This window comes from Lepidochelys olivacea, assembly GCF_965140295.1.
Source record: "Lepidochelys olivacea isolate rLepOli2 genome assembly, chromosome: 6".
Classification (NCBI taxonomy): domain Eukaryota; kingdom Metazoa; phylum Chordata; order Testudines; family Cheloniidae; genus Lepidochelys; species Lepidochelys olivacea.
Window position 1 is genome coordinate 87,065,450 of NC_140416.1, and position 13,132 is coordinate 87,078,581.

The 13,132-nt window shown below is 49.6% G+C and overlaps 1 protein-coding gene across 5 annotated transcripts in view; it reads left to right on the top strand.

Annotated features, from left to right (window-relative positions):
* Positions 1-13,132, top strand: part of TTLL5 (tubulin tyrosine ligase like 5) — a 208,431-nt gene that overhangs the window by 164,297 nt on the left and 31,002 nt on the right. For 4 of the 5 annotated variants that reach the window (XM_084630661.1, XM_084630660.1, XM_084630663.1 and 1 more), the window contains one exon: positions 323-543. The exons of the other annotated variant lie outside the window; for it this stretch is intronic. In XM_084630661.1, the coding sequence (XP_084486787.1) occupies positions 323-543 (221 nt within the window). The remainder of the gene's footprint in view (positions 1-322; positions 544-13,132) is intronic. 5 annotated transcript variants of the gene reach the window in all.

Sequence of the window (13,132 nt, forward strand, 5' to 3'; positions counted from 1 at the left end):
ATTAGCTCAAAGACTAGGAGGAGGTTGGATTTGGGAGTCAGTGTTGTAGCACCGGCTATATTGTGCCACAGTAGCAGAGTTTGTTGGCATTTCTAGAACTAACCCTGACTTTCCAAGGCTGTAGAATTCTTCTATAAAAACTCCTTCATGGAATCAGTCACCGTCAGTTTGTATCTATCTCTGAGACTGTCTCAGGAGCCTTCTAGCTGGGTGGTACCAGGCCGGGACTTTCTCTTCCCAGGCAAGGCTCTTCACCACATGGGTTCTCCTGGTGGAGTTGCAAAGGGAAAATAACCAATCCCTGTATCTTGTTTTCTCCCAGGCTCTCTTTGCCAACCACCCACCACCCAGCTCCAACAATATATCCGTGCCGGCTGATTCCGGTGCCTGCAAGACATCAAGTGCCACTTCCAGCATCCAGAAGGTGACCAGTTTGCACAAAGTGATGCCACCCCAGAGTACATCCTCTCACCTGGTCCCCAAGCCTCCAGCCAACCATAGGCAGGCAGTGGTCAGAAAAGTGGCAGCCCAGAGGATTTCCAAGTAAGTTTTTCCTGTGCCAGAAAAATCTGTGAGGAACACATTGCCAGCAAGTGTCTTTGATACAGATCCTTCGGGGCGTTCTTCCTGAATCTCTGAGACCTTGGAAGAATCTGGCCTCGATACACTGGAGTAGTTGTACCCTAAAATGGAGCTTTACCTCAGAGTGTAAGCAGGGCCATAGCTTCATACAAATATGAGGATATAGGAATTGCCATAGATATTGGAGAAGTGGGCTACCTTGGCCACTAGCCTGTCTCTGACAATGGTGAGTGGCAGGTGCTTCTCGGGGGAACAAGACTGGAGTAGCAAGGTGTGTTGGAGGTGCATGGACAGAGTTGTGCTGGAGAAGCTAGTACGTTTCCTGCCTGCACTATGTCTGTCTTTAGATAGTGCACTAAATTCATCCCCCAGAACTATCCATAATGGACTCATCTGCCTATAGGAGAAGTTTCTTCCTAACCCCATCAGCTAGTGGTTGGTTTGTCCCAAAGCATGAGGGTTTGTATCCCCATATACGCTTTATGTATATTTATGTCATTTCCCATATAAATGTCCAATGCTAAACCCTACTAAGCTTTTGGCCTCCAACCCATCCTGTGGCTGTGATTTCCACAGGTTAGTTATGTGCTGTGTACAAAAAAATAATATCCTTTTATCAGTTTCAAGTTTGTTGCCTTTTCATTTCCTTGAGCATCCCCTTGTTTCAGTGTTATGATAGGGTAATTTTATCTGTACAATTCATTGTTCTATGTCTCTGTATCATGCCCCCTTTCATTTTTCTTCTCTGTAGACAGAAAAGTCTCCACCTTTACAATGTATCCTCATATTGAAGTCTCTCCAGCCCTTATCCTTACCCGTCTTTGGACTTGTTTTAATCTCTAAAACACTGATGGGGGGGAACTACATTCATAACCCCCTCCCCTCAGTTCTGTTTGATTCCTGCCAGATTCTCTGACTCCTCGCAGCCCCTTCCCTATTTAAGAGAGAGGCTTTAATAAAAAATAATCATTTTTCTAAAAGCCCCCCTGCGGAAGTGCTTAGATGCAGAGTAGAGGTGCATTGGCAATGCTGTGGTTGGGGGGCTGAGGGAGCAGGACTGGAATAATAAGGTGTTTTGGAGGAACATGGGAAGAGATGTGCTGGAGAAGCCTTTATATTTCCTGCCTGCAGAATGCCTATCTTTAGACAGTGCACTAAATTCATCCCCCAAAACTATTTAAAAAGAAAACAAGACATTAGCAGGATTGGTTGACTCAGTGAGGGCGGCTGTGATCATGAGGTCTGGCAGGTCTGTGCTGGTGAATTCACCATCCAATTCTCTTTGTGCTGGGGTGGCTCATGTTAGTACAGGTGACAGGCTGTGTCAGTGGGTTTCTTTGCTGGGCAGCAGGGATGTGTATTTGAAGATGCCGGTGTGCTGTGCTCACTTGTTGGCAGAGAGAATGTTTATCCTTGTGAGATGGAATTGTAGCTTCTTGGACAGACTTTACTTCGCTGCATTTTTGTGGTTTCTGCTCTGTGACAGGCAGGAGTGTGGGAAAACCGGAAAAAGCTCAGCACCAAAAATGCACAGAAGGGGGAGGCGGGGGGGTTGGGGGGGAAGCAGAAGATTCCTGCAAAATTTCAGAAACGTAATCCAAGTATCGAAGGCTGCAAGGAGCCACTCCGGAAATACTTTCTGAGTTGCCTTTTGGACTCCAGGACAAGGCTCCAAACCCATTCTTGCCATTCATGTGATCTCACAATAATATTTTTTCACTTACATGGAAAGAAGCAGTACCCAGCTATTCTTCTAGCATACTGGAAGCTGACCATTTTCAAACCACTGTCCTTCCTACCTAATCTATCCATCCGAATCAGAGAAAAGACCGGAGGTATTGTGTACAAAGCAGGGTGAATGGAGGAAATTCTTCTTCAAAGAATCACAGAGATTAGAGATGAAAAAGATATCTTCCATGCTTCAGTCCATTCTTTCCATTCTCCAGCTCTTCTGTACAGAGCATTCTCTGATGCTATGTTCAGCCTGCTTTTAAATAACTCCGGTAGCAGGAATTCCGTCACTTCGCCTGGGAGACCATACAAGAGTCTAATCAACCTTATTGCTAGGAAATTTCTCCTGATGTGCAGCCTGAATTTCTCCTTGTTTCTTCCTGTTGCTCACAGATACTTCTTCCAGAACAACCCTCTCCCTCCTAAATACAGTACTTGACATCCTTTGAATCCTCTCCTCCACATCTTCAAGGTTCCTAGTTATAGTTATACTTCCTGAGGTTTCTTTAACCTCTCCTCATATAGTAGTCCTACCCACCAAGTCGTCAATGATTTCATTTTACTTATTGGACCCTCTCGTATTTGTCAATGTTACGTCTGTGTTCAGGCAGAATTGTAATATTCCAAAAGTGGTTATATCCGAAAATAGAACTATCACATCCCTAGTCCATGACATGATGCTGTGCCTCTTTACATAAAATACAGTGTATCATTTGCTTTTTGGCTGCCATATGAGATTTCCAGCACATCCCTAATTTGCTATCCACCATCTCCCCTAACTCTGTCTTGGCTACTTTCCAGGCCTCCTTCCTCCCAAGAGATCTCAGCCCTGCCTATTTCTTTTAATGGAATATACTGATTTTCATTCATTGAGGCAAAGTCTCATTTTGATCATTCCAATCCTAATGATTCTGTGATTCATTTTTCCCATTTCTCTAAGACCATTTTATTCTCTGTCTCTGCTGTTTGTAGCTTAATATAATCACATTTTCTTTTCAAAGCTGTTTTTAGAATTCCTTCAGGCTGTGTAGACAGTTTTGTCTCCCTGAACCATCTCTTCCTTGCAAGCATTATCATTTCACTCAGCCAGCACATATGGTGTCCAGAAGAGCAGGAGAAGCATGAGAGCGGGAAACCTCAGCTACAAACAAGATAGAGATTCTAAAGATGAACATTACTGACTCATCTAGTCACTCAGGACACAAAAGAAAAAAGTAATGGAACAATCAGAGAAGCAAGGCTTGTCTTTTCTATTTCGGTTCCCTTTTGTTTTCTCAGTCTTCCAGTTTGAGAAAGAGGAAGGGTGTCCTTGTTGTGGATTGTGTCTAAGGCAGACTCCTTGCTAAGGTAATGGAGCAGAAAACTGGGGCCTACATTAAGGTATGGAAAAAGACCGTGGAACTAAAACAAACTGTTTAAAGTGCAGCTCTGTTAGAAATGTGAATCCATAAAATGGTCTCATGGGTACCATGTTTGTCTCTCAATAATTTCCAGATTAAATGTGCTCAGATTACAAATAGAAAGATAGCTTTTCTAACTGCTAGCACCACAAGCTTGTCCCGGATTCCAGGAGTCAAGCTGGGTTCTTTCCACCCTGTACACTATCATCAGTAATGGTGGTTCTGCAGGCCAAAATTATATCTTTTGTTGGGGTCACCCAGGTGTTACCAAGGGCAGAATTTGGAGACAGTGAGATCACACTGTCACTGAAGCAGCATTTATAAACAGTGGGGTCAGGCAGATGTCACTGAGGGCAGCATTTGGTCTGCAGAACCTTCATTACAGATGATGATCCGCAAAGCAGAAATAAATCAGCTTGACTTTCAGAGCCTGAAGTGAGTTGTCATGGTTGGTAGATAGAAAAAAACATTTTTCCACTTATAATCTCAGAACATTTGGTTTGACTGAGATACAATAAATATGAAATGCTACAATGCTATTTTTAACAGTCGCTATTCAGAGAACTGCTTTTTAAAACCAGAACTGTGACAGCACCAGGTAAAACAGGGCCTTGAAAAGCTGGTGAGCAGAACCATCACTCAAAGAAAAGAACACTGCAGACAAGGGAGAGGAAGTGCCAAGTGGAGAAAAGAAAGTGTACATTCATGGCGCCAGCATGCATAGAGCCTGGGGAGACCCATGGGCAGGTCTTTGGCCAGCTGTTGACTGACAGAACCTGATGGTGATGTCAATCAGTGTAGCACAATCTCTTGTACTGAGCTTTTGTGTTAATGCCATTTCCCAATATTCCCATTCAGGCATCTGCTCTGACTGATTGTTGCCTATAGCCAGTAGTAGTGTGGCTCAGAGGGAATGAAGTTGGTTAGTATGTCAATTTCCCATTCCCAAGAAGAATCCTTCTGCACTATTATTCTTTTATATATTTACTTTGTGTGGCACCAGCATTATCTGTGAAAGGTCCAAGAGTTCTGCACTATCATAACCAACACAGGAACAGGGAGGAGATAATACCTTTCTTCAGGCTTCTGCAAATCCACCTTAGAATTGGGTGGAGTCCTGACTGCAATCTGATATTGGCTATAGCCAGCTGCCTTAGCAAGGGCTGGCCAACCCTGGCATATATGCAGAAAGCAGAGGAGGTGGCTGCAGAGAGAGCTCTGCAAATCGCTTCGGTTCTGGTTTGAACCCTATCCTTCCCATGTTTGTTTATTCCTTGGCAGACATGAAGTGTCTCAAATGTGCTGGGTGTATCTCACACAAAAGCAGAATGCCCACTGTGGAGAGGACAGACAACAACAGAGGAAGCATGCGGCTGTTATTGGGACCCCTTTCACTTTCTGCTACTGCTGCACAGAGACATGCTTGTTGTTTTAGCTCCTGAGTGCCTGGGTTAATCAGGCAGCTTGACCCTTAGACATTTTTTGGCAGCTGTAGCAGTGCATCTGAGAGAAATGCCTTGATTTAACATACTGACACAGCTGGGCTCACTAGGCCTACAGCTCTTAGCCCCTGGCCAGCCTCACATCATACACACAGACACACATGCAGAGACACCCTATCCAAGAACAACAAAGAGGAACAAGTCTTACTGGCACTGGCTTTTCACATCTGGTGCTGTCCTCTGGTCGAACCTCAGTTTTTGTATTACGTGAATTTGTTGGGATCAATTCTGTATCCCTAACCCCATATAGTTTCCCAGGAATAAGTTGTAACAATAAAGAGGGTCAACATTTAGATCCCCTGTACCCTGTAGAAGAGCAGCTCCCTCCAAATCTGCAGACTGTGCCGGACAGCTTAGAAGAAAGTGGTGTTATGTCAAAGTGAAGGATGTCAGCTCCCATTCCAAGGCAGTCATCAGGCTAAAAGAGAATCAAGGCACTGATGAGAATTTATGCAAGGATGAGAATGGAGAAAAAGCAGTTTTGGGGACATTAAAGAGGAAGAAATAACAGAACTTAGTGAGAGATGGACTGTTGGGGAGAAGAACCAAAGTTGACAGACATTGAGGCCTGGAGGACAGTGAAGTTGTCAGGCAGCCCAGGGATGGAGAAGAGAGGAATTGGAAGGAAAGATAATCAGCTCAGTTTGGGAAGTATGAACTGGCAACGGGACTTCTAAGAGGACACAAGAGAATTTGAGATGTGAGAATAAATAGATGGCAAGGGATTGGGGCAAAGATGTAGATCTGGGAATCGTCTGCATAGAGGTGATATTTGAAACTGCAGGAGTAGATGAGTTTACAGAGAGAAAGAGTACGTTGAAAAAGAAGATGGCGGGCAGGTGTGTGGGATGCCACCAGAGAGAGAGAGAGTTCTGCTTAAATGCAGTTATGGGTAGAAGCATGATCCTGCCGCCCTCGGCTCCTCACGTGTCTTAGTGTCACACCTGCTGACTTTACTGACACAACATGTTTTTATCTATTAGTCCTGCAAACTTCACACAGCTACAGTGAGTGAGCTGGATTCGACTCTAAATCATGCAGCACTGACAGAGTCGGCAGCTAAATTCCGAGTGCAGAATCCTTATGTAAGAGGCAGAAAGAGAGCAGCTGGACTCTCAGGTCCTGGCTGAAGTTTGCAGCATTGGCAGTAAGAAACCATGAGCACAGTGGATCCAGAACTGTCCCTGAAAAACAATAAACATGGAATCCAGCATGTCATTTGACAATCGCATTTCAGACTATGACTGAGCTAAGGCAAAGGTTGTTCTATGCGAATGTCATATCAGACCCCTCTCCCCAGGATCCCAATTTACTCCATGCAACCCAGCTGAGAAAAATACAGGTGCCCCTGCCTGGCCATACAGCTGTCAGGAGCACCTTACAGGCAACTTGCTGACTGAAATCTGAAGGCAAAAGGTGTCAGTCAACAGTTCAGAAGTTGCTCACATGTGTCTGAGTCTGTTAGTCATCAGCACATCACATGGGGATTGGAGACTACTATTCTTATCACTGAGGAGAGCTGGGAGTTATTCTGAACTTGTGCAACAGGGGGGAGTCAGGGGAAGAGGAGGAAGAATTGTTGAAGGCACTGGAGTACTGAGCAGGGGAATCTGGAGAGATCAGAATAGAAAGACAGGAGGGCCATGAAGTAGTCAGAAAGGATAGAGACAGAGAGCTAGGAGGGGGAGTCAGGAGGGATCAGGGAGAGGAGGCAGAGCAGTGAGAAGGGAATAGATTCATAGATTTTAAGGCCAGAATGGACCATTATGATCATCTAGTTTGACCGAGAGTCCTCTGTGAGTGAATCCATTTTCAAGTAGGAGAAAGTGCTAATCTCACTATGAGAGTGATACTTCCCTGATAAAGGAAGCACAGTTGAACCGCACAAAGCCCAAGGAGAATTTATTCTCTTTGTGCCTCAAACTTTTGTACTAACTGTAGATTGGCCTGCAGAGGCATCTGCTTTATGAAGTGAGGGAGGATTGGATTCTTCTTGTGTGTGGATCTCAGCTTACAGCTCAGTGACTCTGTGTGCTTCTCCAGTTGGGGTCAGTGTGTGAGATCCTAAGCTTAGCTTTGAACACAGTCCCCTCTGCAACGTCTCTCCCTGTGTGCAGTAGTGTCCTACCAAATGGCTTAACAAAGATGTTCTTCTTCGAGTGCTTGTTCACATTGATTCCAATCAGGTGTGCATGCGCTGTGTGCTCAGTCTTCGGAAACTTTTCCCTTAGCAGCTCCCGAGTCAGGTTGGCTAGGGAGCCCTCTGGAGTGGCGCCTTCACGGCGCTCAATATATGACCCTGCCGACCCGAACCCGCTTCAGTTCCTTCTTACCATCTGTGGCAGCTTTGGAACTGCGTGCACTTGCTTGCAAGTGCTCCCTTAGCCAAGTGCAGGGGTAGACAACCTATGGCACGCATGCCAAAGGCGGCACGCAACCTGATTTTCAGGGGCACTCATGCTGCCCGGGTCCTGGCCACCGGTCCTGGGGGCTCCTCTGCTGGCCTGGGGTACTGGCCGCCGGCCCACTGCCAGCTGGGGTTCTGGCCGCCAGCCCCGTTCAGCCCGCTGCCGGCCCCAGGTCCCAGCCACCGGTCCCAGGGGCTCCGCTGCTGGCCCGGGGTACTGGCCGCCAGCCCCCTGCCCACCGGGGTTCCATCCGCCGGCCCCGCTCAGCCCTCTGCTAGCCACCGGTCCATGGGGCTCTGCTGCCAGCCTGGGGTCCCAGCTGCTGGCCAAGGGCTCTACAGCTGCCCCCAGCCTGAGCAGTGAGGGGTGCAGACAGGGGCAAGGGGGAACACAGCTCAACACCCCCACCTTAAAAATTGTTCCAGCGCCACTGTGCTGGGATATTTTTAAGTCCTGATTTGCTGCTTACATCACTATGGCGGCACGTGGAACAGCGCCCTGCGTTTGACGCTGAGATTAGAATGTACATGCAAGAACTGGAATCAGAATTTTCTGACAGATTTCAAGATTTGCAATATAGTCAGTATAGGTCAGGGCAGGCAAACTTTTTGGCCTGAGAGCCGCACTGGGTTTCCAAATTTGTATGGAGGGCCGGTTAGGGGAGGCTGTCTCCCCACAAACAGCCAGGCATGGTCCAGCCCCTGCCTCCTATCCGACCCTCCCCCCAACCCCCGCTTCTCACCCCCTGATGGCTCCCCCGGGACTCCTGCCCCATCCACCACCCCCTGCTGCCTATCCCCTGACCACCCCTGGACTTCCCACCCCTGACTGCCCACTGCTGCCCCATCCAACCCCCCCTCTCATTCCTGACTTGCCCCCTGGAACCACTGCCCCATCCAACCACCCCTTCTCTCTGTCCCCTGACCGCCCCCAGAACCCCTGCCCCCCCAGGACACCTGCCCCATCCAACCCCCCCTGTTCCTCACCCTCTGACTGATCTGACCCCTATCCACAGTCCCGCCCCCTGACCGCCACCCCCAACTCCCCTGCACTCTATCCAACCCGCCCTGCTCCCTTACTACGCTGCCTGGAGCACCAGTGGCTGGCGGCACTACAGCTGCACTGGCCAGAGCACTGGGTCAGGCTGCGGCTGTGCAACTGCGTTTCCCGGCCGCCCAGAGCATTGCCCCGGCAGCACGGCAGGCTGAGGCTGTGTGGGAAGGGAGACAGTGGGGGGAGGGGTCGGGGGTGAGCCTCCCAGGCCAAGAGCTATGGGGCTGGGCAGGAGGGTCCCGTGGGCCTGATGGGGCCAGCAGGCCATAGTTTGCCCACCTCTGGTATAGGTAGTAGTAGTGATTGGTGACTGGGATCGTTTGTATCCCATCACCCCACCTGGGGCTGCAAGGCATGTTGCAAGCCCAGGGGTTTAAGTCTTACGGTGTTTGAAGCCTATGTCCAATAGTGACCCCGACCACTCGTGCCTTAGGTGCTTACGGGAGGCATATCACTCAGAGCACTGTAAGATTTGTAGCCTTTCAAGCCTAGATGATTTCAAGCCTAGAAACAAGAAAGTGCGGGACTTCCGTTTACAACAACTATTGATGGAAGCCGCACTCCGTCTGCGGCACCGGACCGCCCAGCGCCGGGCCCGAGTTCGTTGGTGCAGAGCGCCCTGGCATCGGACTGCGACTTGGTGCCGAGGAAGGACTCCGGTGCCGAGGGTCACGCCAGAAATCCCCGGCACTGCAGCAAGGAGCAGTGCCCTGGCACCGCTCCATGTCTCTGGGGCCACACAAGCCACATAAGAAGACAGACAGAGGGCGCTCTCCTCAGAGGGCTGCGAGATCATCAGGAGATGCTCTGGTGCTCCAAAGGAAAGACTTGGCCACCAAGCAGCAGGAGCTCATGCCATCAACTCCGGCAACCCAGGTATCATGGAGTCCGGCACTTAGGGACTCTCCTGCGGGGCGGTGCCTGGTGGAGATGTTGGAGCCACCCTCCACCCCGGACACTTTTGGGGCTGCTAAGGACCTCATTGAAATTACAGCGCCTCAGCCCTCGACCATCAGAGAGAAGCCTCCGGCACCACCTAGACCGGTACCGTCTAGAGGTAAGCCTGCGATGATGTGGCGCTTCTTGTCCCCGGATCAGCACCGTTCCTGATCCGCATCCCCACACCACTCCCCAGCACCACCCATCGTACAAGTTCGCACAGCACTGGGAGAGAGAAGATCTACGTCTTTGACACCGAGGGGTCAGCACCGATCTAGGACACTCTCAGAGGATCAGCACCATGCCATGGCACTGGGGCGCAGCACCCATTCCCCGGCACTGTACATGCGGCACCAGTCTCAGTTGAGGGACAGCCGGTACCCATCCTCGACACAGTCATCGTGACACCGATCCCCAACCTTCTTCACGGCACTGGCCACCGGCACTGGAGTAGTCAGCACCACCTTGGTCATCGCCCTCGGGTTCCTCGGACTCCAAGGCCAAATTGTTTTATTCAAGGCACAGAAAGCATAGGTCCGGGAGGCGCCAGAGAGACATCAAAACAGCATGGTAGCTGCAGTGGCCACCCCCCAAACAATGGCCGTTCTGAACCCCCTGGGCTTACCACGAGACCCAGGGTACCCCTTCGAGGGCTTCCAGGTCAGTGGCCTCGGGACATCACCCCTCCCACTCACTGAGGAATAGACCTGCCCCTCGGGCAACGGAAGTGGCCCTCACCAGATTGCCCCCTCAAACTGCAGAGCAGTCGGGGGATGCAGCTCCAGTGCCACCTGCAGCCCAGGACACTCCCGACTCAGCTGGACCAACAGGGGAACCTAGCACAGCCCAGGAATAACCAGGGCAGCTTGCGGGGCCACGAGGACCCTGTACCCCAGTTGCCTCATCATCATCATCGCCTGATAAGGGGTGGCAGGAGCATCAGCCTCAGGTCCTCCATTCATTGACCACAGGGCTCACCAGGACTTACTCCACTGCATAGCCTGTTATATGGGTCTATAGGCAGAGGATGCAACCGAATCGGAGGACCCAATGGGGGACATCCGGAGGGTCCTTCCAGAGTGGCACTTCAATAATTAAAACAATTCAGAATAACAAGACCCTGTGGCAGACTCCAGACTCCATTCTGCCCACTGCCAGGGGTGTGGAGAGAAAATACTTTGTCCCCTCCAAGGGATACGAGTTTTTATTCTCTCACCTACATCCCTGCTCCCTGGTGGTCTTGGCAGTGAATGAAAGAGAGTACCAGGGGCAACAGGCACCAGCCCCCCAGCCTAAGGAGGCCAAACGTATGGACCTCTTTGGCAGGAAAGTGCATGCTGCTGGGGGTCTACAGCTGAGGATAACCAACAAGCAGTCTATCCTCAGTAGGTATAACTTAAACTCTTGGGATGCTATGTCCAAATACAAAGAGATGCTCCCTGTGAAGTCAAGAGCGGAGTTCTCAGCTCTGGTTGAGGAGGGGAAGGTGGTGGCCAGGACATCCCTTCAGGCCTCCCTTGATGTGGCCAACTCGGCAGCCGACTCAGCAGCACGAACCATCTCCTCAGGGGTGGTCATGAGGAGAACCTCCTGGCTCCAGGCTTCGGGTCTTCCCCGAGAGGTCCAACTGACTCTACAGGACCTTCCCTTTGAGGGCGCAGGGCTGTTTTCAGACCAGACAGACTCGAGACTCCATAGCCTCAAAGATTCAAGGGCAACAATGAAGTCTCTGGGGATGCATACGCCTGCTACCCAGAGAGAACTTTTCAAGCCTCTACCCCAGCAGCAGCAGAGGCAATATCAACCCCACCCAAGGCAGGACCCTTACTGCCGTAGGGGCAAGAACTATAGGCGTAGGCTGTCTAATTGGTCATCAAGCCAGGGCCAGGGCCGGACTAAGCCACTGTCAGGATCCAAACAAGGGGACGCCTGAGGATGGCATGCCAGACTCCATAACGGATCCTTCCTCCCTGCTTTCTGAACCGTCTATCCCACTTCTACCGTGCGTCTTACCTTATAACATCGGACCTTTGGGTCCTTTGCACAGTAGAGGTGGGATATTCTCTCCAATTCTGCTCCTCTCCTCCCTCCCACCCCCCTTCCCTGTCCCTCTTCAGGAAACCTTCTCATGAGCAACTCCTTGTACAGGAGGTGCAATCACTCCTTGCCTTAGAGGCAGTGGAGGCGGTTCCTCAGGAGCTATGGGGCAAGGGGTTCTACTCCTGTTACTTCCTAATCCCCAAACCAAAGGGAGCAGGGGTCTCAGACCCATCTAAGACCTGCGAGGACTCAACCAGTTTATAGTAAAGTTGAAGCCACATGGTCTCCCTGAGCTTGATAATTCCTTTACTGTATCTGGTGGACTGGTATGCTGCCCTCGACATGAAAGATGTGTACTTCCACATAGCCATTTGTCTAGCCCATAGACATTTCCTGAGGTTTGTGGCTGATCACAAGCACTACCAGTTCATGGTGCTCCCGTTTGGTTTATCGACAGCCCACTGAGCGTTCACCAAGTGCTTGTCAGTGGTCACAGCCTTTCTCCGCAAGAGGCAGATACAGGTGTATCCCTACCTCGACGATTGGCTGCTGCGGGGATGTTCCAGGAAGCCGGTGGAGTCCCAAGTCTGGTTAGTCACAAATACTGGGTCTCCTCCTCAATGTGGACAAGTCGACGCTGTCACCAACCCAAAGAATAGAATTAATTGGGGCAGTGCTAGACACGATTCATGCGAGAGTGATACTATCGGGGTCCAGATTCCAAGCACTAACAGGAATCATTCAGACTCTCAAGTTTCAGAGTAGCAGCCGTGTTAGTCTGTATCTGCAAAAAGAAAAGGAGTACTTGTGGCACCTTAGAGACTAACAAATTTATTTGAGCATAAGCTTTCGTGAGCTACAACTCACTTCATCGGATGCATGCAGTGGAAAATACAGTGGGGAGATTTGTATACACAGAGAACATGAAACATTGGGTGTTACCATATACACTGTAACAAGAGTGATCAGGTAAGGTGAGCTATTATCAGCAGGAGAGTGGGGGAGGGGGAAAAACCTTTTTGTAGTGATAATCAAGGTGGGCCATTTCCAGCAGTTGACAAGAACATTTGAGGAACAGTGTGTGTCGGGGGAAATAAACATGAGGAAATAGTTTTACTTTGTGTAATGACCCATCCACTCCCAGTCTTTATTTAAGCCTAAGTTAATTGTATCCAGTTTGCAAATTAATTCCAATTCAGCAGTCTCTCGTTGGAGTCTGTTTTTGAAGTTTTTTTTGTTGAAGAATTGCCACTTTTAGGTCTGTGATCGAGTGACCAAAGAGATTGAAGTGTTCTCCGACTGGTTTATGAATGTTATAATTCTTGACGTCTGATTTGTGTCCATTTATTCGTTTACGTAGAGACTGTCCAGTTTGGTCAATGTACATGGCAGAGGGGCATTGCTGGCACATGATGGCATATATCACATTGGTAGATGTGCAGGTGAAGGAGCCTCTGATAGTGTGGCTTATGTGATT